The 27072-nt window shown below is 39.5% G+C and overlaps 2 protein-coding genes across 2 annotated transcripts; one reads left to right on the top strand and one right to left on the bottom strand.

The window, feature by feature from the left end:
• On the bottom strand, window positions 1–26198 carry LOC143718621 (uncharacterized). The gene is made up of 11 exons (XM_077209642.1): window positions 25408–26198; window positions 25183–25308; window positions 10838–10885; window positions 10352–10438; window positions 10178–10255; window positions 9660–9737; window positions 3169–3225; window positions 2665–2834; window positions 1072–1136; window positions 771–865; window positions 1–100 (listed from the first exon to the last, which is right to left on the bottom strand). The coding sequence occupies exons 1-11, from the start codon at window positions 25598–25600 to the stop codon at window positions 66–68; spliced, it is 1032 nt and encodes a 343-aa protein (XP_077065757.1). The 5' UTR covers window positions 25601–26198; the 3' UTR covers window positions 1–65.
• Window positions 3253–7856, top strand: LOC143718604 (uncharacterized). The gene is made up of 2 exons (XM_077209620.1): window positions 3253–6820; window positions 7166–7856. The coding sequence occupies exons 1-2, from the start codon at window positions 5540–5542 to the stop codon at window positions 7550–7552; spliced, it is 1668 nt and encodes a 555-aa protein (XP_077065735.1). The 5' UTR covers window positions 3253–5539; the 3' UTR covers window positions 7553–7856.
• Window positions 26199–27072: the final 874 nt, after the last annotated feature.

Here is a 27072-nt window from a genome sequence, read left to right as displayed (position 1 = left end):
CCCCCACCCCAGATCGTCCAGGGGCATGCTTAAGGTGGTCTCCCACGGCTTTGTAGATCTCATGATCAGTGGCCTTGGTATTCCATTTTTTTTATTGCATCTGTAATGATGACAACAACAAAAAAAATAATTTGTGTTCTGCTCAGTTTGTTACTCAAAAGAATTAATTAGAGAGGCAACGGTACACAGGCCTTTCAGTTCGGTTCGCATTTTCGCATGAGACTTCAGTGATGTTTTAACCACTGCACCTGCGGAAATTATTTTTAAAATATATAAATTTGCGACTATAGTTGGCTAAAGATGCTTTCGGGACGGTAAGGATATGCTGGGAGTTGGAAGGGGTGTGTCGCGATTCTACAGGTTCGTGGATCTGAGTGTCACGATTTCGGTTTCATACCGCATATCGTTACAGCCCTAGTCATTTTAGAATGTTAAGTTCTACTTCTGTAGTTATTTTGGTGAAAGTAACTCAAAAGTAATACAGGAGTAATGTAACGCATTAAAATTCTGAGACAGTAATATTGTAAGGTAATGAATTACTTTTAAATAACAGTAACAATATAATGTATTACAGTTTGGAAGTAACTTGCACAACACTGTATAATATTATTATTACCAAACCAAAACCAAAGCGTGACTTCAAAAACCGAGGTACCAAACCATAATTTTTGTGTTCTAATTCTCCTCCGATCATTGTCTATTATGAATGGTCTGTAACATCATGATGTTGTGATGTGGGACTTTGAATTCCATAAAACAAAATCATATACCTATCACAGTGGTGAACAGTGATGTTGATTGAAAGGCTGTTTTTGAGCCGTGGCCCTTCATGTTGAGCTGTGACATTAGATTGTTGGTCATCAGTCTGAAAGAGAAAGGGGGGAAGAAAGTGGTGGGGAATAGAGATGGAGAAAAGATGATTAGTCACATCCTCTACTTACATCTTCTTGGTGCAAGCTGGCAAAAGATGTGAGAAGGGATGAGTCAAGGTAACAGGCATTTTCTTTTATTATCAGAAATAAAATATTTTATGATGAAATAAATTAATGCTTGTGATTTGAATGTACATACCTGTCCAGAATCTTTGTTGTGCAATCCCTGATATTTTTGCCTCCAACTTTACTTAACTGGGTAATCTAAGAGGAAAAAAAGAAAATATCATACTAATATTGGTAACAAACATTTTCAGTCCTTGCATTAACCTAATCAATTGAACTTAATTTTATTGGTTAGGACAAGTCCAAATGTGTGTAAATAATGTTAAAGTAAACACAGTTCTGTATTTTCAGTAAAGTAGAATTATGAGTATTTCTATATTATTGGCATCATTGCATGAGGAACCAGGAACACAAACATTTAAATACAATATTTAGTACAATAATATTTACAGGTAATTGTACTCTAACTGTCACTAACACTTATTACATATAATATGTAATAGTATTATTTGTGGGTTTTCACTGTAAATAAAATACAATAACAAATATTAAAACAATTTCTGAGAAAAGCTGCGGCAAAATCAGTCGGAGTCTAGTATTGAGTCTAGGCCGCAATAAAAAAAAAAAAAGAATCCAGGGCTGCGTTTCCCAAAAGCATCGTAAGCCTAAATTGATCGTAAAAACGATCGTACGACTGATCTTAATATTATGGTCTGTTTCCCAAAAGCATCGTAACTTAAGTAGCACTTGAAAATCTTCGTAGAACTACGAGTGCTCTGGAGTAATCGTAAATCCCCAAGTGCATCGTAAGAAGACAGAGTTATGAGCTCACCTGCAGGACAACCGGCAGATTACACTTTTATCTAGATTTAACAGATTACACTGCAACGTAAGTAGGCCTATAATATAAGGTTTTGATTGTACTTTATTGTACACTTTGTTGTACTCGTGTTTTGTTTATGTTTGTTTGTGTATTATTATTATTATTAAATTAAACGAATGAACAAAAAACAAAAAATCATAAAATAAGTAATCTGGGAAATAGACCGGGCAAAATAGGGATGAGTTCAAAAAAATCTGTCAATGACTTGCTGGCGTGCACGAAAACCATATTGGGCATTTCTTGCGGACCTCCTTCCCTGATCTTTGAACACAGCAGATAGTTTGCAATGTGACAATGTCCTTCCAGATGTTTTGTTTTTCCTTATTTGTACGGTGTCCTTTAAATCTGTTAAAAATAAAATCTTTGTTTCCCTCTATCTCCTCTAAAAGCACATTAATTTTATCTTTTTGAAAGGTATCTTCTCTTGTTTTTTTGTTTTTGTTCAGCCATTTTGTCAGTCTGTATAGGTGCTTTATATCCATATTGTATTGATTTCTAATCCACAACACGATTATTAGGTTAAACGTTCAGAATACGATTCCATATAAGGTTATATTTCAGCACTTCGCGAATGGACAGCGACGCTTAAGTAGCGTTCTCGCGCGTTCATGTTAAGTGCAGTTTTGGGAAACGCGCGTGGAATTGCGTCGAGCGTTCGTAACCTTGCACGTAGAGAGCGCTCTTAAGAGCTAAGATACATCGTTATCGGGAAACCCGGCCCTGGACTGATTAAATAAATTACATACAGTAAAAGTAAGTGATAAGTGTTCATTATGCTATATGTTTTGAAGAAGAAGAAGAAGAAGAAAAGAATAAGCAAACTGGTAAATAATTATATTTTACCAGAACATCTCTCTCTTCATTATTTTGGAGCTTCTCCTCCAAGTTATTTAGCTCCTCTATCAGCTCCATTTTTCTAATGTGGTATGCAGAATTATTAGGTTCTGCACATCCAATTCTCTTGACCTCCTGCATTATCTCAACAAGCTTTTTGAAGACACATTTCTGGAATTCTAAAATGTTAAAAACATTTGACAAGAATATTAATTATCAAAATATAATCAATAATCAATTCAAATTTCACTAGATAAAATGATTCATCTTGATATCAGTAATGCAATTTGACTAGTAAACATGTGAATTATTGGTATCAAACATTGGGAAATCACTTGTGAGTACACATCACAACAAATAGTAAAAACTGTAATTCTATAAATGTACTTGTAATTTTGTTGTTAATTATCACAATAGGCTGCCATTCCAATTCAAATTGTCATATGCAGATAAATACAAAAACAGTATTCTTTATGCCTATCTACAAATATACAAGACAAAGTAATTACTTACTGGATGTGGGCATTGGAAATACATCCATGCTGTGGCCAGTTGGAGCCCTTGATGTTTCTGAAAGAAACATTTAAAGCTCAGTTCATACCAAGAGAAAGAAAAAAAATAGCTGCACTTCATATATTGTATTTTCAAGACAGGAACTAAAAACTAACCAGATGCACTTCTTTTGATTTGTATTCTAATTTTATACTTGGTCATGTTCTACTTGAAATTGTCCACCCCCCAAAATCAGTTACACAACAATGTAATGTAACTAGTTCTCTTTCATAGGTTCACTCAACGCTGCGGAAAGCGCAGTGGGATATTCTCTGAATGTGCCGATTGTCTGAAGCCTTATAGAATCACGCCAATTCATTGGCTGATGGCGTCCGCGCGATATGGCTCCGCCCCGACGCTCTTACGTCGCATCATTACATATTCGCGCGCGCGCCATCTGCTCCTCAGATTTCTCTACCTTCAGAGCGAAGCGGTCACGTTGCCCTTCGCTCGTGATTTTTCTGAGCTACAAATACATCTGGATTATTCTCGGCGCTTCTGCGACTGTTCAAGCGGAACTCTGTTTCTCCTTACGGTGAAGTTGCCATGGATTTCAGACGCTGTACTCCGCCATGTGCTCGTTACATCGCTAACGACGACCCACACAGTAAGTGCGTTAAGTGTTTGGGTTTTTCACATGCACGTGAGGCAGTTATAGGATCGTCTAAATGCAAATTCTGTGAAAATTTGTTGCTCAAAACCCTTAAATCGCGGCTCGCGGTCTTTGAGAGGGAATCATTCGTCTCCCCCTGTCGCGCTCCCGAGGCCTCTCGAGGATCCGCGACATGGGGTTCGGATGTAGAGCTTGAGGATGTGGAGTTCGAGCAGACGAGCCCCGCTCTTTCTCTCCCTCCCTCCCCTCGGCACGCGCGAGGCATGCCAGTCGAATTTTCACATGATTATTTGCGCCCCAGCCCGGGAGCACGCGACGCGGTTTCTTTCGGGCTGGAGGATATACTTTTTACCGAGGCTTCCGACTCCGAGGATTTCGGGCCTACTCTCGCCGACGAGGTTATCCCGCCGAGCGGCCAGGAAGCGCGGCCTACTGCGGCCTATGCGGAGCTCGTTGACGTGCTTTCGCGCGCTACGGAGAAGCTCACTATTGATTGGCCCGACGAGCCACGTGAGTCTCAGTCGTCGAAACTCGACGAAAGGCTTCTCAGTGGCCCTAATTCTAGGCCTCAACGGAGGAAGCTGCCATTTTTCAGTGATCTGCATCATGAGATTTCCAGATCCTGGAAGCAGCCTTTTTCTTCGCGCCTCACTAATGCGGCTGCTGCTTATTTCACCAACCTGGTAGGCTCTTTGGAACAGGGCTATTCAGCCATTCCGGCGATTGAGGAAACTTTAGCCGACCATCTTGCTCCGTCGTCTGCGCCGTCCTGGAAATCGCGCCCCCTCCTCCCTTCTAAAGCATGTAGGACTACTTCCTCTCTCATTGGGAAATCCTACATGGCGGCTGGGCAGGCAGGCATGACCCTGCACACTATGGCCATTCTCCAGGCCTACCAGGCGGACGTCCTGAAGGAAATGGACGAGGGCGACGGCGTGACTCCTGAAGCGGTCAAGGAGCTTCGTAAGGCTACGGATTTAGCCTTAAGAGCCACCAAGCATACCGCACGCGCTATAGGTCGCTCTATGGCTGGTTCTGTTGCGGTGGAGCGCCACTTGTGGCTTAATCTCACGGAGATCCGTGACAAAGAGAAGGTTTTCCTCTTGGACGCCCCCATTTCTCAAACGGGGTTGTTTGGTGAGGCGGTCAACACAGTGGTTGAGAAATTCCGCTCCTCCAAATCCCAATCGGCCGCGTTCAGACAGTTCATGCCCAGGAGGGCTAGGGAACCTTCTGCTCCCGCCCCGGTGCGACCCAGAGAACGTCCCTCTCATAGACCGGATTTCTCTTCCAGAAGAAGCGAACCAGGGCATCTCCCACCTACCACGGTTTGGGGAGCCCGCGGTCGCCCGTTTCCCCGTCAACGGCCTCACAAGCGCCTCCAGTTGAGGCGGTCCGACAAACCGACTGCTCCGGCGGCCCAGAGCCGTTCCTGACCTTCCGGTCAGAAAAAGGAGAGCTCCTCTGCTTCCTCAAGGTTGGGTCAGACCGCACAAGCGTTTCTGCCCACCTCCCAGCTCTCCTTTCCTTGCCCTGTCACCTTCGCCACTCAGAGTGTCTCGAAGTGCAGGTGATATTTCACCTTCTCTACTCAGTCTGGTGCGGGAGGAAGGAGACGCTTTCTGCTTTCTCCCCTCACCCCCCACACTCTCTATAACTACCGGCCGCATCCTCGGAGGCACTTTCCGTTTTCCTCCGGAGCAGGCGGATCTGGTCACCATGACCCCAGCATCGATGCCTCCCATCACGTGCCAGGACGCCGATGGCCCTCCTGCACAGTCAACCTCTTTACTCCAGGAGCGTCAGCACGGCACCCTCACTCAGGTATGTCGTCTGCATTACAACATCCCTCCTCCTCTATCACATTTCCTTCCAGAGTGGGAGCGCTTACCAGGGGTATCGTCTTGGGTTCTTCGCACAATTCGGTTCGGCTACACTCTTCAGTTTTGCCGCAATCCCCCCTGTTTCAACGGGGTGTTTCCTACTGTAGTAGACAGCGCCACTCAGGCTTCTGTACTTCAGCAGGAAATCTCTTCCCTCCTTCTCAAAGGAGCAATAGAGGAGATTACTCCAGGGGAAACCGAGCGGGGCTTTTACAGCCGTTACTTCCTGGTCCCGAAGAAGGGCGGCGGTTTGCGTCCCATACTGGACCTCCGCCGACTGAACTTCGCCCTTTACAAAGGGAAATTCAAAATGTTGACGCTGAAAGCTATCATATCTCAGATTCGGCCAGGGGATTGGTTCGTGACGATAGACCTAAAGGATGCTTATTTTCACATCCAGGTTGTTCAGCGACACAGGCAGTTCCTCAGGTTCGCCGTTGGAGGAAGGGCGTTCCAGTACAGGGTCCTTCCCTTCGGCCTATCTCTGGCCCCGAGGACATTTACAAAGTGCATGGATGCAGCTCTGGCCCCATTGCGGCTCCAGGGCATCCGTGTTCTAAATTACCTAGACGATTGGCTCATTTTAGCCCAGTCCAGGAACCTAGTGGCCCACCACAGAGACATCGTTCTGAGTCATATCCAGTCTCTCGGTTTGAGGTTGAACTCGGAGAAGAGTGTTCTTGCTCCGGCTCAAAGCACCGTTTTCTTGGGGGTGCACATGGATTCCGTTCTCATGCAGGCCCGCTTGGCCCCTGCACGGATTTCCAGCCTGATGACATGCTTGGCTCGTTTTTTGCTAGGCCATCATGTGTCTGTGGGCACCTGCCGCAGGATGCTGGGCCTTATGGCCGCGGCCTCCTCCGTGCTACCGCTGGGCCTACTCCACATGAGACCCTTCATGTGGTGGGTGAAACTCTCAGGGGTTCGACCCTCCGGGTCAACCCTTCGCCTACTGAAGGTATCGCGCAGTTGCTTTCGAGCCCTGTCAGTTTGGCGGGACCCTCTTTTTCTTCGGAAAGGGATCAGCATGGGTGCGGTATCTCGTCGCCAGATGATTACGACGGATGCCTCTCTCACCGGCTGGGGAGCAGTTTTCGAGGGCAGACCAGCGTGTGGGGTCTGGACCGGAGAGGCTCTCTCTTGGCACATAAATTGCCTGGAGTTAAGAGCCGTTTTTCTGGCTCTGCATCATTTCCTCCCTCTTCTGGAGGGTCACCATGTCATTGTCAGAACAGACAACATGGCAGTGGTGTCTCATGTGAACCGGCAGGGAGGTTCTCGGTCGCGCACCCTAGACAGGCATGCGCGTCACCTTCTCCTGTGGTCTCAGAGCAGATTCCTATCTCTAAGAGCGGTTCATGTCCCAGGGGTTCTGAACCTCGCGGCAGATTTTCTGTCGAGACAGAAACTCAGATCGGGGGAATGGATGTTGAACCGCCAGACGATGGCCCTGATCTGGGAGGTTTTTGGAGAGGCGGAGGTGGACCTCTTTGCATCTCAAGAGTCGTCCCAATGCCCGCTTTGGTTCTCCCTGAGTCCCCCGGCCCCATTGGGGATAGATGCGTTCGCTCACCCTTGGCCAACGCAGAAACTCTATGCCTTCCCGCCCATCAAACTGATCCAGGCGGTCTTGGCCAGAGTGAGAGAGAGCGGAGTCCGCCTCCTCCTGGTAGCTCCGTTCTGGCCATCTCAGCCATGGTTTTCGGAGCTAATTCCTCTACTGGAATCTTCCCCCTGGAGGATCCCGGTCAGGGAAGATCTTCTGTCCCAGCTACAGGGCAGGATATGGCATCCTCGCCCAGACATGTGGAAGCTGTTCGTTTGGCCGATCAGAGGCCGTCGGCATTAAGCTCTGGTCTCCCAACTGACGTTCAGGAGACCATTGCGAGTGCTAGAGCCCCTTCTACAAGGAGATTATATTCTTCCAAATGGAGGGTGTTTGAGACTTGGTGCTTAGCACATGATAGGAGCCCAGTTAACTGCCCTGCTGGTTCAGTACTGGAATTCCTGCAGGAGAAGTTTGCTGCTGGAGCAGCCGCTACCACTCTCAGAGTTTATGTCGCGGCTATTGCAGCGCATAGGGAATCGGATGAGATTCCCCTGGGCAAATTAAGGTTAGTTTCTGCCTTCATGCGTGGGGTGAAGCGCCTGAAACCGGCTCGCTCCCCTAGAGTTCCCCCATGGGATCTTTCTGTTGTCTTAGAGGGTTTGACGAAAGCCCCCTTTGAGCCCTTGGAGTCAGCTCCGGAGAGGATTCTGACTCTCAAGGTTTCTCTTTTGTTAGCTTTGTCCTCATTAAAGCGGGTGGGAGATTTACAAGCTCTTTCTGTTAGCGAGTCTTGCTTGGACTTTGCCCCTGGCCTGGTCAAAGTTTCCTTGAGGCCGAGACCAGGGTATGTCCCCAAGGTTCTTTCCTCAACTTTCCGCTCACAGGTAGTTAACCTTAACGCTTTCCACCCTCCTCCATTTTCGTCTGAGGAAGATAGGAAGCTTAACTTGCTCTGCCCAGTTCGTTCTCTTAAGATATATGTAGACCGCTCAGGCGGTTGGAGGAAATCTAACCAGCTTCTGGTTTGCTTTGGTGCTAGCCGCCGTGGGCTTGCTGCATCAAAGCAGAGGATTTCTCACTGGGTCACAGAGGCTATCTCGTTGGCTTACGAGGTGCGTGGCTTGCCTTCACCTCTTAGCATTAAAGCACATTCCACCAGAAGTGTAGCATCTTCTCAAGCTCTTTTCAGAGGAGCACTTTTGGGGGATATTTGTGTTGCGGCAGGCTGGTCCTCTCCGCACACTTTTGTAAGGTTCTATAGCTTGGATCTTGACATGACCCCGGGTTCCCAGGTTCTTTCTGTTTGAACTCATTTCGGTCGTTGTTTCTTTTATCTACCAGTTATAAAAGCGCTCTGGCTTGGCGAGTTTGGTAGTCCGTTCCCACTGCGCTTTCCGCAGCGTTGAGTGAACCTATGAAAGAGAACGTCTCTGGTTACTTGCGTAACCTATGTTCTCTGAATAGGGAACGAGACGCTGCGTTAGCGGCCAAGCTCCTCGCGCTGCTGACAGTTTCTTTTCGGCAGAGAAATCTGAGGAGCAGATGGCGCGCGCGCGAATATGTAATGATGCGACGTAAGAGCGTCGGGGCGGAGCCATACCGCGCGGACGCCATAAGCCAATGAATTGGCGTGATTCTATAAGGCTTCAGACAATCGGCACATTCAGAGAATATCCCACTGCGCTTTCCGCAGCGTCTCGTTCCCTATTCAGAGAACATAGGTTACGCAAGTAACCAGAGACGTTACCACGTCTAGAAAAACTTTTTTTTTTTGTTGCTCTGATGCTCTCATCTATTTTCAATGTAAGTCGATGGGGTGGTTGCTAGGGTGCTGTGTTTGGGGTGGTTGCTAAGGTGTTGCTAGGCGGTTGCTAATGTATTCTGGGTGGTTGCTAGGAGGTTACTATGGTGTTCTGGCTGGTCACTATGATGTTGCTAGGTGGTTGGTAGTTGTCACACAGTTACTGTGGAGTTTTAGAGTTCTTAACATGTTCTTAGCATGATTTAGCTAACCACTTAGCTAATCACAATTAGCATGCAGGGCTTTCATCTGAAGCTGTCATAGTGTTTCTTGAGTGACTAGAGTATTCTGTCGGGTCTAATGATGGTATATGTACTTTTGCAATTGCGCTTTCTGTAAATTAGTGTTATTTTACGGAGTGGGGTATTTGGCCTCAAGTCCATTACCCAACCTGGAGGACCGGGTGTTGTTCTTCGTCTGGCCCCTCTCCTGAGACCTGTTTGGCATGGTTAGACCTATTAGGGACCAAGTCCCCACCGGCTACTCAGGGTTGTAAAGACCCCCCATCCCCCATTCCCCACCCCACACACAGACACACAGCATGTTAAGGTTACAACACAAGTTACTTCTTGCCAACAATTTTATCTAACAAGTTGATTATCTTACCATGTCTAGAAGTGGACTGCCTTCTATGGTGTGATCGACTGGAGGAGTTTGATCGCTCCCTTATTGGGGTGGAATGCACTGTAACATGAAATGTGTTACAGGAAGACAGTAAATTGTTTATTTTGATGAAATAAGAATGTTGTGTTTTGGTAATACATTCTGAGTTGCTATAACCTCCTGTTTCAATGCAGTGTAAAATAAAAATAAATTTAAAATAAATAAATAAAACCTATTTCGATCCGATATAAAGACAATCTGCCACACGTAGGCGCATATACTTTTCTTATGCAGTGCCGTCTGCATACACAGACACACACACACACACACACACACACACACACACACACACACACACAGACACAGACACACACACACACACACACACACACACACACACACACACACACACACACACACACACACACACACACACACACACACACACACACACACACACACACACACTATGTACCAATGTTTCTTGCCAACAATTTTATCTAACAAGTTGATTATCTTACCATGTCTAGAAGTGGACTGCCTTCTATGGTGTGATCGACTGGAGGAGTTTGATCGCTCCCTTATTGGGCTTGGAGTATCTTCAAGTTTAACAGTACAAACAATTCACATAATAGTTTATCCCATCAGATCCATCCAAAAGTGTAATGATTGTTACACACAAAGCTTAACATTACCTGGAATTTCAATTTCAGCATCTTCTGAAGATGAATCTACCAGCTGTCTACTCCAGGCCAACTGGTTATTCTGATCCATGGATAATTCTGCAAGAAGAAAAAAACTATCAAACAGGACATTTTTAATATGATGTGATTTGAAATTACTTGTTTTTTAACTTTTATATTATACAGAGGACTTAAATAATGTGATTATTTACACTATACAATAAGCAATACTGTTCTCTATTTTCTGTTGACCACTGGATTAAGCCCTCTTGATTTACCTTCAGAAGTGGTGTGGACAATGGTAGCAGTGGCATGGTTTTTCGGGAGTTCGGGAGGCTTTGGAAATGCCTGCAAATTCTTATCTATATATAAAACAGTCAAAAGGGTATTTATACATCACTCTGCCCACATGTTGGGATAAACATGTTATTTTTTCACACAAAAAAACGTAGAAAATCCATATTTCTAATTGGTTTCGAGAAATGTATTCGCCCTCACTTGGCTTGTTCTTGACCTTTGAGACATCATCTTCTGAGATAATTGACCCTGCAATTGTTACATGAGTAAGCCTTTTTTTTTTTGCAAGTAAAAAAAAATGAAGGGCTCGACTTTAAGCCTTGACGTGCTTGTCTGGGAAAAAATATATAATTTATTCTGTAGCTATATTCTCATCAGTGTTCTATCAGCTGTGACATAGCCTATTTAAATCTACATTTATGCTATTGTCCCCAAGGACATTTTTTTCCCCTTTAAAATTATCATTTTCCCCCTAATGTTGTCAGATATATGCTTCATCTTTCATGTCAAATTCTTTTAATTTTGATCAATAAACTAAATTAGCATATTAAGACACTATGGCTGTTTCCAATCAAATTAAGAAATGCTGGTAGGGGGAGGGGTAATGATATCTTTAAACATGAAACTAAACCGCCAATTGTTGGCGGTGAGTGTCCGTCTTAATGAGTGAGTCATTTGATTCAAACAATTCGTTCAAACGGCTGATTCATGAGAGATTGAGGCAATTGTTTATGAATAGGTGATTGAATCTTTGACTCAATCGATTCGTTCCAAACGCTGAATCATTAAGTAATATTAAACTCTGGTTGAGTGTTGCTGTGCCATGTGGTTTAATTCTGCTGTGGTCTTTGTGTGGAACTTTTTCGAGACTGAAATAGAACAAAATCAGTCAATATTGCGTCAAAAAAAGTAAGTAGGCTTACTTATTTATTGAACTATTGTACGAAAATCAGTCACATTTTCAATCGTGATGGTATTCAGGAAACCGGCACTTGGTCGTGTAATGTTGCTTAACTGTAGCCTATCATATGTTAATAATATGTGATATGTTAATATATATAAATATTAGGGCTGTCAAATGATTAATCACATCCAAAATAAAAGTTTTTTTTACATAATGTATGTGGGTGCACTGTGTATAATTATTTTATATATATAAATACACACACATGCATGTATATTTAAGAAAAAAATATTATTTATATATAAAATATTTATATTTATATATAATATAAATTATATATAAATCTGTATACAGTATATACATGAGAATATTTCTTAAATATATACAAGCATGTATGTGTTTTATATATATAAAATAATTATACACAGTGCACCCACATACATTATGTAAAAAAAACTTTTATTTTGGATATGATTAATCACGATTAATCATTTGACAGCCCTAATAAATATAAAAACTTTACCACAGCATGTTAACCCAACACGTTCCCGCCTGCAAAAAGGTGCTTAAATCTCTTGTTATAGCCTACTATTATCACCAGGGGCGTGCGTCACTAGGCCCTTTTTAGGGGGGCTTCAGCCCCCCTAAACTTCTGCCTAGCCCCCCTAAAAATGTGAGATTAATGTAGGCTACACAAATTCGTGTTCGCTTCAGTCTTGTTATAATCAGATTCATATGGAGCGAATTATGTGCCAAAACCTCACACACACAAAACGTGTTTTACTCACACCCAATGATTCACTAACAAACTCAATGTGGTTTGTAAATACAAAACATCACTCACCAACTAATGCATATTGTTCTGCAAATAAAAAACGTACCTATCAAACAAATACAGTATGTTTTACATATACATAGAAACGTATTTCTTCAATGACAAAAATATCCTCCAAGTACAAACTAAAAACCTTCAAGTACAAAGCAAAATTCTACAAGTACGAAACAAAAACCTTCAAGTACAAAGCAAAATTCTACAAGTGTGAAACAAAAACCTTCAAGTACAAAGCAAAATTCTACAACTACGAAAAACTGTCACGTGACTTTTGGCACTATTTTTCCGCGTCCAGGCCAGGCAGATTTTCTCACAAATATATCCACGCGGATTTTCTCACAAATGTAGTTGAGCAACTTCCTCTTCCAAAACAGTAGATGGCGCACGGGATTAATTTAGCGCTAGTCCTCCCGGGAGAAGCAGTGATTGTTTGAAACGCGTTCGTGCTTCCCTTTGCCACAGCGGTGAAAATGAGCGGTGAACAACAGGTGAGTTTCTGTCTTACAGTATCTATAATTTACCTTTTGAGGTTTTCTTTGCCAAATGTTTATTACATATCTAGACAGAAATCCACATTAGTACTTTCTCTAGGATAGGGGAATCTATAAGCTGAAAGCTCTGCCATCATGTTGCTTTTTACATTTTTTTTTCTACATCAGACTCGTGCAAAATGACTAAATTAATATGTCTACACTGAACGAGTCTATTTCTTTCGTTCTCCATAAATGTATGAGAACAATAAATTTAATTGAAAGGATGGTTTAATTTTTCTGTCCAAAATAATAATTTGGGCACTACATACGTCACCGGCAAGTTAAGAAACAATTGTATATTTTTTGTTTCGTTCATTAATTATTTTATTACATTAACATTTAAGCTCACTGAATTCCAAATAAATAAATGAGTGGGCTGAGACCCTTTCAAAAAGTAGACAAAAAAAAAAAGGTTGTCAGTGGACGGGTAGCTATGAGTGAAATATATCATGTGTTATGTTTTTTGCTTATTCCATTTCAGGTTTCTAATGGTACTCAAGTACCACTGTAGTGTACCACCCTTTCTAGAACATTACAGTCTTGTATTCCAGATTACATTTTGTATAAACCATTTACAAGTTTTTATTAATTTTTAGTATATTGCAGTTCAAATCAATAACTATCTGTCTGTGTCTGTCCATTGATGTCCCAGGTGGTTCGCATAATGATGGAGCGGCTTCAATCTCGACTTCAGCACATTCTCAATCGGCATCCTCTGGACCTAGACTATTTACAGTTCGTATGCACACAGGAGATGGTGTTGTTCAGTGCATTTTCTGATCAGATTTATCTTCCTGAGAGTATTGTGGATGGTCTCACAGAACTGTACAGATTAGTAACTGAGGAAAAATCAAATCAAGTCGTGGAAGTGTTAATTCAAGTCACTCATGGAGCAGCTGGACGTCCACGCTTTGATGTGTCGCATGATTACCTGCTGCATCTACTCCATCAAGGTCTCACTGTGTCATGCATTGCCAGTCTTCTCGGAGTGTCTAGGCGGACAGTGTACAGACGAATGGCAGATTTAAACATCACTGTTAGAGGTCTTTACAGCACTTTATCAGACTCAGAACTTGATAACCTTGTTGGTGAAATCAAAGAAAGCATGCCACATGCAGGTTATCGGCTTGTTAAGGGGAGTTTGCAAGCGAGAGGACATCGGGTTCAGTGGGAGAGAGTTAAGGCCTCAATGCATCGTGTTGACACCATGGGTATCCTTTCCCGTTTGAACATGCTAGGGTGTGTTGTGCGGCGCAAATACTCTGTTCCTGGACCAAAAGCACTTGTACACATTGATACCAACCACAAACTGATCCGGTGAGTGAGTGTCTATCTGTCTCTATATCTTTTTGTCTGTATCAATCAATCTATCTCAAACTTTTCAATGTAGGTGATTTGGTTGTTTTAAAAAAATGCTTAATTCTAAAATGAGTTGTCTATTGAATACCTAGGTACAATATAGTCATCTTTGGTGGCATTGATGGATTTTCCAGAAAGGTAATAATATCTTATAAAACACAATATAACACAAGGTCAGCTTGACCAAACATTTTTAACTCATTTTATATCCTGCTTTTTTCCCCGATAGATCATGTACCTAGGTGCCGCAAATAACAATCTGTCATCTACAGCCTTGGCTTTCTTCCAGCAGTCCATTGAACATTATGGATTTCCACTGAGGTATTTTAATAAACAACTAAAACAATAATATTTGCAGCAACATCTAAATAGGAAATGCCCACACACATATATACATATATAGTGTTCCTCTGCATTTAAACTGTAAGGTGCGCTAAATCGAACCAATGGCGGTATTCAATCAGCGGCGAAGGTCTCACACGTGTTCCGTCTTTTCTCATGGTAAAGGGATTTTGATGAAATCCAATGCATTTTCTCATGTATTAACTCGTTATTTTATCTGACTCCATCAATTAAAATGTTTTTAATGATATCCGTGCATCATTAAACGTTAGCGAATGTTTGTTTATTCTTTTGAACTCTTTAATGAAAATAATAACAAAGACCGTTAGGATAAAATCAAATGTTTACAATTTTTATTATGTCAGGTAAATGTATCATGCCAATTTCATAATCAGTTTAAAGATGATCAATACAAAACATCAAATGTTCTGGAATAAAGAGACGCAAACCCAAAATTTTAAGAAATACATTAGGATGGAGTCTCTGCGACTCTCAACCTAATGGGCCATCTGAAGTACAGAAAGGGCCTAGAACTTCTTGGTGCAGTTCATTAAAAATCTCTTCACATGAAAACATGCTAACAATGGTAATTTGCATTCAGGTTACACCTTTTTTGATGGGGGTAGGAGAGACCATTTGCCTGTCTTCCTTTGTGTGTCAGTTTCTCTAAACTTCTAAAAACCTTATTTCCTTTTGTTTTACTTATTTAGAAATGAGACATCTGTACCAGTCACCCTGCGATAGTTTAAATGATACTAAACATAATACTCAAATGATAATCATTCACATTAAACCATATATATATATTCTTATGTGAGTTTTAGCTGTTACTGCGAGAGAGGGAATGTAGATGAGGTGAGACTTGTGTCTCAGGGTTAAGAGGGGAGGAAGTCAAATTTTAATTTCCAGCTTCAACCAGTTTTCCAGTCTTACAAAACTTTACATTTTCCATATATATATATATATATATATATATATATATATATATATATATATATATATATATATATATATATATATACATATATACATTTCAAGTGGAAAATGTAAAGTTTAAATGCAGAGGAACACTCACATGTGTGTACTGTATGAGTGTGTGTTTAGTCTTTCGGTTAACATTAAACTGTATTGAGCTGAAATTTCACATGCTGCATGTATGATGTTAAAGGGTTAGTTCACCCACAAATGATCATTTATTCATCATTTACTGACCCTCATGTCTTTCTAAACTGTATGACTTACTTTCTTCTGTGGAATATAAACAATGTAAACAGGTTATTTAACAACATAATGGTGAGTAAATGATGAAATATCATTTTTGGGTTAACTATCTTGACTATTTTTATATGAAGTGACATAAAAAAAGGCTTTGACAGGAAATTGTTGTAAATGCTGCATGTATTCACTTCTTATATTTATGTTTAGCATGATTACTGTTAATCAATTATTCTTTAGAGTAAGAGGTGACCATGGCGTAGAGAATGTCGACATAGCACGCCTGATGTTCACCGTACGGGGCACAGGAAGGTCCAGCTTTATTGCTGGAAAGAGTGTCCACAATCAGAGGCAGGTAGTTTTTCCTCTTCTCTTCAAATGTATTGCTATGGTCTTTTTTTGTTGCTTTAGATGTTTGTAGGACTTTGGTTGTCTATAGGATACATTTTGTTTAAAGATTAATTGCTTTTAAATGGCAGATGTATCACGTTTCCTGACATTAGATTACGGTCTTAAAAACATAATTCTAATGAGACTAGTAAAAGTATAATTGTACTTTTTTCACTATCTGTTAATCACTTAAAAAAATGGTAGTGGCACTCTAAAACCTGTGCTGTTAATTATTTGCCATTGCTTTCTTAGATAAAAGTAATGATGTATCTACATGAAACAATATGTTTGGAATGAGACTAACTTCATTTAAATAAAATTATACATTGACAATAATTATTTATAAAATATCACTTTTTCAGGATTGAGAGGCTGTGGAGAGACGTGTGGTGTGCTGTAACCACCATATACTACAGTGTGCTGCACTCACTGGAAGATGATGGGTTCTTTGACCTATCTAACAACATGCATCTTTTTAGTTGCCATTATGTGTTCTTGCCCAGAATACAAGCTAGCCTGGACGCATTTCATAATGGATGGGATAACCACCCAATTCGAACCGAGGGGAACATGACACCCAATCAGCTCTGGGAGATGGGAACCATTCAGCATGCGGTGGCAGAGCCAGAGTTTGAAAACACTGAGGTAACAAAATGGCATCAAACAAATCGCTGCAACAACATTAGAAAGTGTAAGCTATTCTAGCTTTGTAGAAGACGGAAATTTGACCTTGCTGACCCAGCTAATGTTATTCAGATATTTAGATATTCTATGTTATATTATTTGCTGATATAAATTTATTTATAAATAAAATACTGATTAATCCGTTTTAGGAACTGTACCTTCAACACCTTGACTGGGAAGATTGTGGCCTGCCTTATGATTCACAACATGGAGTCATTGTTCCCACAGCTGACAGCCTGTTGAGCCAAGAAGAGCTAGCAAGACTTCAGGCAGCCATTGATCCCATGGGACCCTCAACATCATATGGCACAGATATCTATCTGGCAACCACTCACTACATACAGCACATACTGGGCAAACAGTGAAGAACAGTTTTATTGTTTTTCTTTTCAACCTCTTGTCCATGTTGAACTTTAAGTAAACAAAAAGAAAAGTAAATGTATGTAATTTACTGTATGTAAAAATACAAAAACTACAGTTATGTTATATGAACAGGTTGTATAACATATCACTGCATAAACGGTGAAGAACAGTTTGGTAATTAATTTCAACCTCTGTAGTGCTTTTATTTTTTCAAATAAATCAAGTAAAAAAAAAAGAAAAGTGTCTGTGACTGCACATGTAAAAAAAATACAATAAAAATAATACATATAAACAATTCCACCTCACTATCCATGAACATGGTTAGATAGAATTAATGGATATTGATGGTTAATAAAACAAGAAATAGGCCTAGTACTGTTAAAGAACCATAATTACACCAGCCCAAATCCTGTATCCACAGTACTGATGCAGGCAAGTAATTCTTTCTTGAATGCTGTGTAATCAAGATATCGTGATGGAAGCCGTAGGGTCTCAAAGCATGTGGATGCCTTAGGTAGGTTACAGTTGGATACCTCCAGTTTGAGGGAAGTAGTGGGAACCTCCCAACCGACCCAGAACTTAATGAGGGCCTTCAGCTCATGACTGGAGGCTGTGAATATATTAGTGACAATTTTAAAAAATAAACATAAAATAAGGATATCCAAATGTTTCTATTTATTTCCATTAATAGCATATTGGCTGATGTATTTTTATCATGCATCTAAATATGTTACAATATATATATTAATATATGTGTGCACTGTCAAAACGATGAATCACATCTATAGTGTCACATTTATATGTATGTGTATGTATGTGTGTGTGTGTATATATATATACACACACACTACTGTGCAAAAATCTTGTGCATGTCAGTCTGTATATATATATATATATATATATATATATATATATATATATATATATATATACACACACACACACACATATCATACATACACACTCTGAATTAAAATTAATACTCTACCACTTTCAATGAACTGACGAAGGTAGCCAGCAATCCGGCTCTTATCCTCCAAAGAGCATTCGTCATCGTTGTCTTCATGATTTTCCACCATGGAAGGCCAGCTGATACGGTTTATGACACACTACAGATAAAAATTACAAAAATCACTGTCAATTATAATCAAATACACATTTCAAGAATCACACACGATAATCAAGCCAATTGGAGTATTATTTGGAGATGACTAATTCCATTTCATTCAGATTTCAGCTTCTCTGAGATTATTACCAAAATTACGTACCACTGGGGTCAACACATCATTTTTCTCTCGTGGGAAAATGACTGGAAGCACATCCGAACGCTGACAAAGTAGTGGCCACAGCATGGTCTCCTTAAGTCCTTTTCGGAGTTGCTTGATTTGCCTCATAGTTCGTCCGATAACCTAGTAAGGAAAAACAAAACAAAAAATTAAATAACATTACAGAACGGGTTTAAAGTAAAAAATGTTCCACCTGTGTTAAAATGCATACTACCGCATGATGTAGAAGTCTCTCATAAAGCCATCGTCGATTAGCATTGTTCACTGGGGGAAGGTCCCACGAAAAGCACAAATCATTAACACTCTCCTTCTCGTCAGGTGTTAGTTCAGATTCTCCTTCAAGCTGAAAGTCACAAATGTTTTAATAAAATGCTTTAATTTATATTTACTATTAAAAAAGCAAGTGCTCAAAATTTGTAATCTTTGCTGCACAACAACAGTAACACAATAAATATATCAATAAATAAATATCCAAATGCAGAATATATACCAGCATAATTTTCTGACGTAAATCAAAATCTGGACAGTCTGAAATCTGTACAACAGCTGTTTCAGCACTGCCGCCGGAAATTACATGTACGACAGCAGGGCTAAGTCCTGACAATGGTGGCCCTCCATGAAGAAAGCAGTGACCGATCATTCTACCAGCCATCAGAAACAGGTCACTATCAACTAGATGAGCCGATGAAGATGGAACAAGATGATCTGGCTCTCCGTCAAAAATTCTTGAAATATGAGCATTTCCTGAAAAACAAGAAAAAAAGATATTTTGTTGTCAGACACTGAAGGAGACAAAAGTTAGTCACTCCAGATTCAGAAATTGATGAAATAAGTGCATACCAAAGTTGAGGTGAAAACCACATTTCAATTTTTGTGTAACCATTGAAAATAAAAAACGGTTTACACCCTCTCCAACAGCAGGATCCCCTAGGAAATAAAAAAAAAAAAGTGTAAATGTTGTTATTTGCTTCAGCTATTGTTTGCACAAAATACATCAACAATTTAGGAAACCACCTTCAAGCCTGGTTTTCAAAGGACACTCCCATTTGGCATTAGATGCTTTGTAAAAAGCAATGAGAGAGCCTTCTTGGTCTGAGATGCTGCTTGTAAGGTCAAGATGCATATAAAGAGGTTTCTCAGATGCATGCACTTGGATTACAGATTGCCTGTACAATTCGGCTGCCTTAATGAGGCCTGGTACAGTTTTCCAATCTACAAAAATAAATAAATAGTGGTTTTAAAAAGTTAGGGAAGGATTGTAATGAAAATCACAAGACCATTTGACCTTTAGCTTTCCAGCATAAGATTTCAAGATTTCACGGATTGCCTGTATGATAACATTATGAAGATAATGGAGAAATAACATTTTATGTAATATGCTACAAACCATTTGCTTCATCAGTAAAATCAGACAGTGATGCTGACGAAGTAGATGGTAGATTTTGGTTGGATGTAATCTGGGAAGCTATGCCTGATGGGCCAGCCTCTTCCGCAGTGTCAACATCCACTGTCTCAATGTCTGACAAATCCCAAACAGGACACTGGCTGAAAGACAAAAGCAATTCATATTTTGTAAAACAAAAATACATTAGTGGAAGCATGTTTTTGGATAAGATACTAATTTTACCATCTAAATAACATGAAAATGAAAGAGTGATGTGACGTGTAGCAAAGTATGGTGTCCCGTATTCGGAATGTGTGCTCTGCATTTCACCCATTCATGTGCACACACACAGCAGTGAGTATTAAACACACACTGTGAACACAGACCCAGAGGAGTAGGCAGTGGAGCCCAGGAAGTGATTGGGGCTTAGGTGCCTTGCTTACGTTTGGGTTTACCAGTTGTGGGTAATGAGATTGGAGGAGAGCGCGGTTCATTCACTCCCCACCCCCACCTACATTTTCTGCTGCTACTGAGTCTCGAACCTGCGCCCCTCAGGTTACAAGTACGACTCTCTAACCATTAGGCCATAACTGCCAGTAACACAATACATTTATAAATAAATAAATATCCAAATGCAGAATGTATACCAGCATAAAAACATCCAATTCGGAAATAACACTAATCAATATTGGTTGAATGTTAGCAAACTCTTTGTGCTCCAGTACAAACCTTTCTCCACAAGCACTGGCATGAATCTCAATATAACCAGGAGGGAACATAACTTGGCATATTGGGCACCTTTTACTTGTGGCGGATTGGTCTTCTTTATTGGTGGGATCACTATTAATAGATGTTTCAGGGGAGGCTAAAATAAAAACAAACAAACTGTTCAAGGGTCAACTCAACAGAAGCACACAACCAAAACATAAAAAAACATAGTTAAAATAAGAATAACTACTTTAAAGTTGGTGTTAATCAATGCATTATAATGAAGTACTAAATGTGATCGTTACAACTTACAGACTTCCTGAGTACTTGCTTCTAAGCAATCACTTGATTCTTCTTCTGCCTCCTAAACAGAAAATAAAAAAATAAAAAAAAATAAAAAATCAAAGCGTATATTTTTTATAATAATAATAATAATAATAATAACAAAAACAATGCAAGTTCAAAACAGTTTAATGAACATTTCAAACTTACTTGGTCACTGTCTGGCTTGCTACACGACTCTACATGCAAAGCCAGAGCTTGTAATGGCAAAGTTTCACCACATGTCTTGCACTGTGATTTTGGCATTTTGCTGAACTCTGGGGCATCAAAAGGAAGAGGTGAAATATCGATTTCATCCTGAAGTGGAATAATGAAAAGCATATGCCTCCCATTATTAGATGAGCTCTTAAGTAGCTTTGCTGTGTATCCCTCTGATTCTGGTGGGATCACGGTCAATTTCCTCTGGCCACTTCCACCTTCAATAAATGAGTGACATTTGGAATAATGTGCATTGTCTATGTATTTTAATGCATGCACTAAGCTAGCAGCAGTAGTACAGGCTAAAAAAAATTATACAAACAATGGAGATATATAAGATACATCAAAGAGTTAAACAAGGGATAATAGATTATAACTACTGACCTGACGCCTTGTATAAAAGCCATCCACCCATTAAGTTCTTCAATTTATGATACTCAACTGCCAGAGATGCTGTAATCTACAGAAACAAAATTTAATTAATCCACACATCAAATACATTGTTCCTGCTTACAAATACTGTATTTAAAAATGCTCACCTCTGCATGGTTGCTGTTATCAGGTAAAGAAATATGCCGTTTACCTAACCCTGCCATTAACAATTTAAGTTCTTGAGATCCTTGTGGGGTCCTATCTGTTGCTGCTGGGAGTAAGTAAAACTGCAGACTAGTATGCTTTGTGGGGGCTACAACAGCTTTTGTCACTGGAGTAGGAAATTTGCGTTTGCCACTGGTTCTTTCTTTTCTAAACATACTAGGAAAGGACCTGTTGAAAGTTTTCAAAGAAAAATATGCAATATTTTCAGGATTTAAAAAACTTGTATTTGTATGCAAACACAATAATATAATTTAATTATATGTAACCTAGTCATCTCTTGATGAACGCTGGGCTGCCTCAATCCCGGATTTTGACTGCCACACGGATTTAGAGTCAGACCTCGGGATTGGCTCTGACCCTGGACCTGTTCCTGACCAGCTGTTGCCGTTATGAGTGACAGCAAGTTTCTTGCTGCACTTTCAATGAGTGCATACTCTGGCTGTTAATAAAAAAGAAAGACAAAATAATTTAAATAATAATAAAGTGATTATTCCAGGCATGTACTGTAACAGTACACAATACTGATCTTGCAATACAGTACTATACACTGACAATACTTTGAAAAAATCCAAAATAAGAGTTAAAAATGGTATTTTGATATTATTACTTTTAGCACATATGGCAAATCATTAATACTGCTATAAAGTGCTATATTTGATATTACATTAGAGGTGAACTTAGGCTGTACTTGGTCGGTCCTTCCCTCATTCACAGGGAAAGTGATGAGAACATAAATATTCATCATTCTGCTTAGCTAAAATACAGAAATTTGCTTGCAATCTGTTGCTGTCTACATACAGTAGCCTACCTTTATTTAAAAGATTTTAAATGTATTATATATCTTTACTTCATATTGCTGCTATCCACAATATTGTTGCATTTTTGTATTGTAAAATATTGTGACACGAAATATTGATATACCCCTGCATTATTTAAAATGTTCTCTGCAACAATAATTTCATAATCGAATATACAAAAAATATAAAAGTACATAATTTTTATATCCCCGTGATTCTAAGTGGATATAAGGGATCATGATGTATGGATCCATTTTTATGGAGAAAAACCTCCCTAGCTTAAATGTTTTCAGCCATGTTTGTCACTAGGCCTACTGATTTTGCACAGATCAGTTACAATAATATCTTTAAATTATTTTTTATATATATATATTCAATTCGGGTTGGCATTGTGAAAACCTCAAAAGGTAAATTATAGATACTGTAAGACAGAAACTCACCTGTTGTTCACCGCTCATTTTCACCGCTGTGGCAAAGGGAAGCACGAACGCGTTTCAAACAATCACTGCTTCTCCCCGGAGGACTAGCGCTAAATTAATCCCGTGCGCCATCTACTGTTTTGGAAGAGGAAGTTGCTCAACTACATTTGTGAGAAAATCCGCGTGGATATATTTGTGAGAAAATCTGCCTGGCCTGGACGCGGAAAAATAGTGCCAAAAGTCACGTGACAGTTTTTCGTAGTTGTAGAATTTTGCTTTGTACTTGAAGGTTTTTGTTTCACACTTGTAGAATTTTGCTTTGTACTTGAAGGTTTTTGTTTCGTACTTGTAGAATTTTGCTTTGTACTTGAAAGATTTTAGTTTGTACTTGGAGGATATTTTTGTCATTGAAGAAATACGTTTCTATGTATATGTAAAACATACTGTATTTGTTTGATAGGTACGTTTTTTATTTGCAGAACAATATGCATTAGTTGGTGAGTGATGTTTTGTATTTACAAACCACATTGAGTTTGTTTGTGAATCATTGGGTGTGAGTAAAACACGTTTTGTGTGTGTGTGAGGTTTTGGCACATAATTCGCTCCATAGATTCAGCGCGTTCTTCATCTTCAATCCGCAGCGGCGCCGACAGAGAGCACGTCAGAAACAGAGGACAGGGTGTGTGTGTGTGTGTGTGTGTGTGTGTTCATGTGTGTTCATCTGAGCCTCATTGGTCTGTCACTGCTCGTCAATGTCAGAATATTTGAGATGACCAATCAAATCAAAGTAGGCAGGCTTTATGTTCACAGACGTTGCTGAGCGCGAATTTTAACAGTGCGACTCGACGCGTACGGTCAAGTGCGAGATAAGATGTAAGTAGCTAAACTTAACATTTCATATTTGACTTTTTTTAGGTCATAAATGTTAAACGAATGACAAAAAATAATCAGGCAAACTAATATAGTTTTGTCTAATTTCGCCATTTTTAACTGAAAATAGGCTGTAATGTAATGTAATAATTAGTTTACAAGAAACATTAACAAAGCCGTTTTCATCATGTTAGGCACAAGATTAATAATGAATGTGTACATATTGAGGATATAATACAAATTGTAGCCTTTAGTAAATTAAAAAAGCTCAGCTTTAGGAGGGGAAGAGAAAGGGACGAAGAGACTGAGCAAAAAAGAAAGAGTGATGGAGATGAGAAGAGAGCAGGTATTGTCAAATAATCTGCCCACTGACATGGTTTTAAAGCTATTTCTTATCCTTTTTTGGTCTTCAAACGTCTTGAAATGCACATATCAGAGAAATAAAAAATTTGAACCCCCTACCAACCTCAAATTTAGGACCTCTGTGACTAAAGCCCTGTCTTACGGCCCTGTATTAGGCATAAGATCAATAATAAATGTGTAGCCTACATATTGTGAATGCATTTAATAAACTTAATTACCTTTAGTAGCTTTCAGAAAATAAACGCGTCTGAGAAAATGATTCATAGGCAAAATCAACCTATCAATTGACCCTATGTTTACTTTCTTCACTGACAGACAAAAATGAAAAGCCTATATCAGTCAAAGCTCAGCTTTAGGAGGGGAAGAGACAGGGCAAGATAAAAACAAAGAGAAAAAGAGTGTGATGCTGATGAGGAGAGAAAAATAATCAGCTGCCCACTATCCAAGTTTTTTGGCCTTCAGAACATCTTAAAATGCACATATGTAGAAATGAGAAATCAAAATTTTCTTGGGGAGACCCCGAACCCCCTTATTTGCCCTACCTCACATTAGGGACCACAGTTATTATAAAACCGTGCCTTTGCATCGTAATGAAAATGGTTAATAGTGATCTTTAGATCCTAAACTAAAGTGTTACATTTTTTTATTTAAAAAAAAAAAATCATATTGGGGGCTTAGCCCCCCTAAAATGAAAATCCTAGTGACGCCCCTGATTATCACCAAATATTGGACAGCTTTTTTCTTTAAATTAGGACAGGTTTTGTATTTATTTTTGAAAATGATTGATCATAGTTTTTTTTTTTTCACTTAAGTTTTTTTATCAGGCTACTTGTCTGGTCGGGCATGTAAAATTATCTTTCACTTGCCCCTTCAAAAAATCCACTTGTCCCAGACAAGCAGACAAGCGGCAATGTCGAGCCCTGTATGTATAAATATTTTGGAGAACAATTATGCACTTACATTCCATATAATCTTCATGTTTCCTCTTTTTAACAACTCTCTTTTTATATGGCATAGTGGTGATATTTTCATGGTCAGTTTGGGCTGATGACGTGTAGTCATAAAGCTCACAGTCTTTCTCGTTTTCTACAAAATAAAGTTAAGTTAAATAGAAATGTAAAAGTAACCTATGCAACTAACACAGGGAATTAATAACACCAAATTTAGTAGGCTATGTGTATTTACCTGATGTCATTTTTATTTTCACCAGCTGGAAAGTGAGCCAGTCCTCCATGGGGTTTAACTTTTTTTTATGTGCTGACTGCACCTGGGTCTTTGGCCATCTCACAAGTTTTTCACTTTGAAGAATCCAGTTTTTTGGGACTACACCCTCAAAATGTTTGTCACCCTCAATCCAAACAGCCCTTGCAAAAACCATGTCTGAAACTACAAAAGGGCAACTTAAAAAAAAAAAAAAAAACTTCGTTTTTCAAACTACATTATGCAACAACGGGAAGATGGCATATCCTCCATGATGTGGTAGACATACAACTTTTGTTTTGAAGTCCTGTATTTGTAGTAGCTGTGTTTTAGCTGTGCTGGTACTGCCAACAAAAGCAATGTCCAGGAGTTTCGACTGGCAAGGCTTTTCAAATAGGTTGGAGGTTTGGTGTTCTGGGATGACACTGCAAACCAATTTGCCATCTGTTTTTTTTCAGTTACAAAAGCTACGCTGCCATCTTGGAGCAAAAAGCAGCTGTCCCTCTGCTTTCCTGACACTACCTGCAGGCGAGTTTGCTTCTGTTTCGTATTTTTTTGTGCACGCTCCTTCTCTGCCATACGCTTTGCCACTTGCACCAAAGGGTTATGGCTGGTCTTGACAAGCTTCTTGATGGTTTTCAGATGGTTCTCAAAAGGGAACGCAGATATTTCATTTAATGAACAATCAAAATGTGCAACATCTTCATGGAGGTGTTTTATGTTATGCACATTGTAGACCGTGAATTTATTTCCATAGACCTCAGCGCTATTGATGACAAAATGATTAACCCTTCGGAGTCTTGGGATATTTTGGCTGTTTTTGAGTACTTTTTATTTTTTTTATTTTGCGACATAAACAAATGTTTACCATACCAATATTGGGTATCATTTTTTTCAGCACAACATCACCTATATGACCAGATAATTAGTTTTTCACTTTGATGTACTGTATCAACATACTGGACCCAAAATCACACAAAAAACACAAAATCCGAATTGAAAAATTATAGTTTTTTTACTACAAAAAACACAAACATGCTCAATGAAGCATTTTAAAAGGTTTAAAATATAAACACAAGTTGTACATGACAACATATACAGGAACAATTCAGATATAATCAAGCTATATACAAAAAAAAAAGATTTACAAAAAAAAAGCAGGTGTAGCCATAGGCTTTTTTTTTTCTTTCTAGCTTTGCCACTTTTTAAAACAGTTTATGCACACAATTATACAGAGAGCTATATTTAAGGCCTTGCATTCTCAGAGTATGAGGGTTCCCAAATAGGGCAAATACAACATAAAAAAGGTAAAATTGAGATAAAATCAAACTATATACAGCAAAAAAGCAGGTGTGGCAATAGGCGTTTTTTTCTTTTCTTTTTTGCTTAGAAACTCAAAACAATTCATGTACAATTACACAGACAGCTAGATTACAGGGCTTTCATTCATTGAGTAAGAAGGATTCCTAAATAGTGGAAATATACTATAAAAAAGGTGAATGAACACAAAATCAAACTATACATACTACTATTTACAACAAATATCAGGTGTTTTATTTTTATTTTTTATCTGTGCCACTCCTCAAAACAGTTTCTGTCAACAATGAGACAGAGGGCTACATCACAGGCCTTGCATTTCCATGGTGTGAG

Source organism: Siphateles boraxobius, unplaced genomic scaffold (genome assembly GCF_051911475.1).
Source record: "Siphateles boraxobius isolate OS27281-9 unplaced genomic scaffold, OSU_SipBor_1 61, whole genome shotgun sequence".
In the NCBI taxonomy this organism is placed as follows: Eukaryota; Metazoa; Chordata; class Actinopteri; order Cypriniformes; family Leuciscidae; genus Siphateles; species Siphateles boraxobius.
The sequence above is the reverse complement of the archived record's forward strand: the minus strand, read 5'-3'. Positions and strand labels throughout refer to the sequence as shown.

What these genes read in the sequence shown, in the direction of transcription:
- LOC143718604 (XM_077209620.1), top strand. Translation starts at nt 5,540, where the DNA reads ATGACCCCAGCATCGATGCCTCCCATCACGTGCCAGGACGCCGATGGC. An exon ending in AGGGCAGACCAGCGTGTGGG is followed by an intron (nt 6,821 to 7,165) that starts GTCTGGACCGGA and finishes CTGATCTGGGAG; the next exon opens with GTTTTTGGAGAGGCGGAGGT.
- LOC143718621 (XM_077209642.1), bottom strand. Translation starts at nt 25,600, where the DNA reads ATGGTTTTTGCAAGGGCTGTTTGGATTGAGGGTGACAAACATTTTGAG. An exon ending in GAAAATAAAAATGACATCAG is followed by an intron (nt 25,309 to 25,407) that starts GTAAATACACAT and finishes TTTATTTTGTAG; the next exon opens with AAAACGAGAAAGACTGTGAG. An exon ending in ACTGTTCACCACTGTGATAG is followed by an intron (nt 101 to 770) that starts GTATATGATTTT and finishes TCATCATTACAG; the next exon opens with ATGCAATAAAAAAAATGGAA.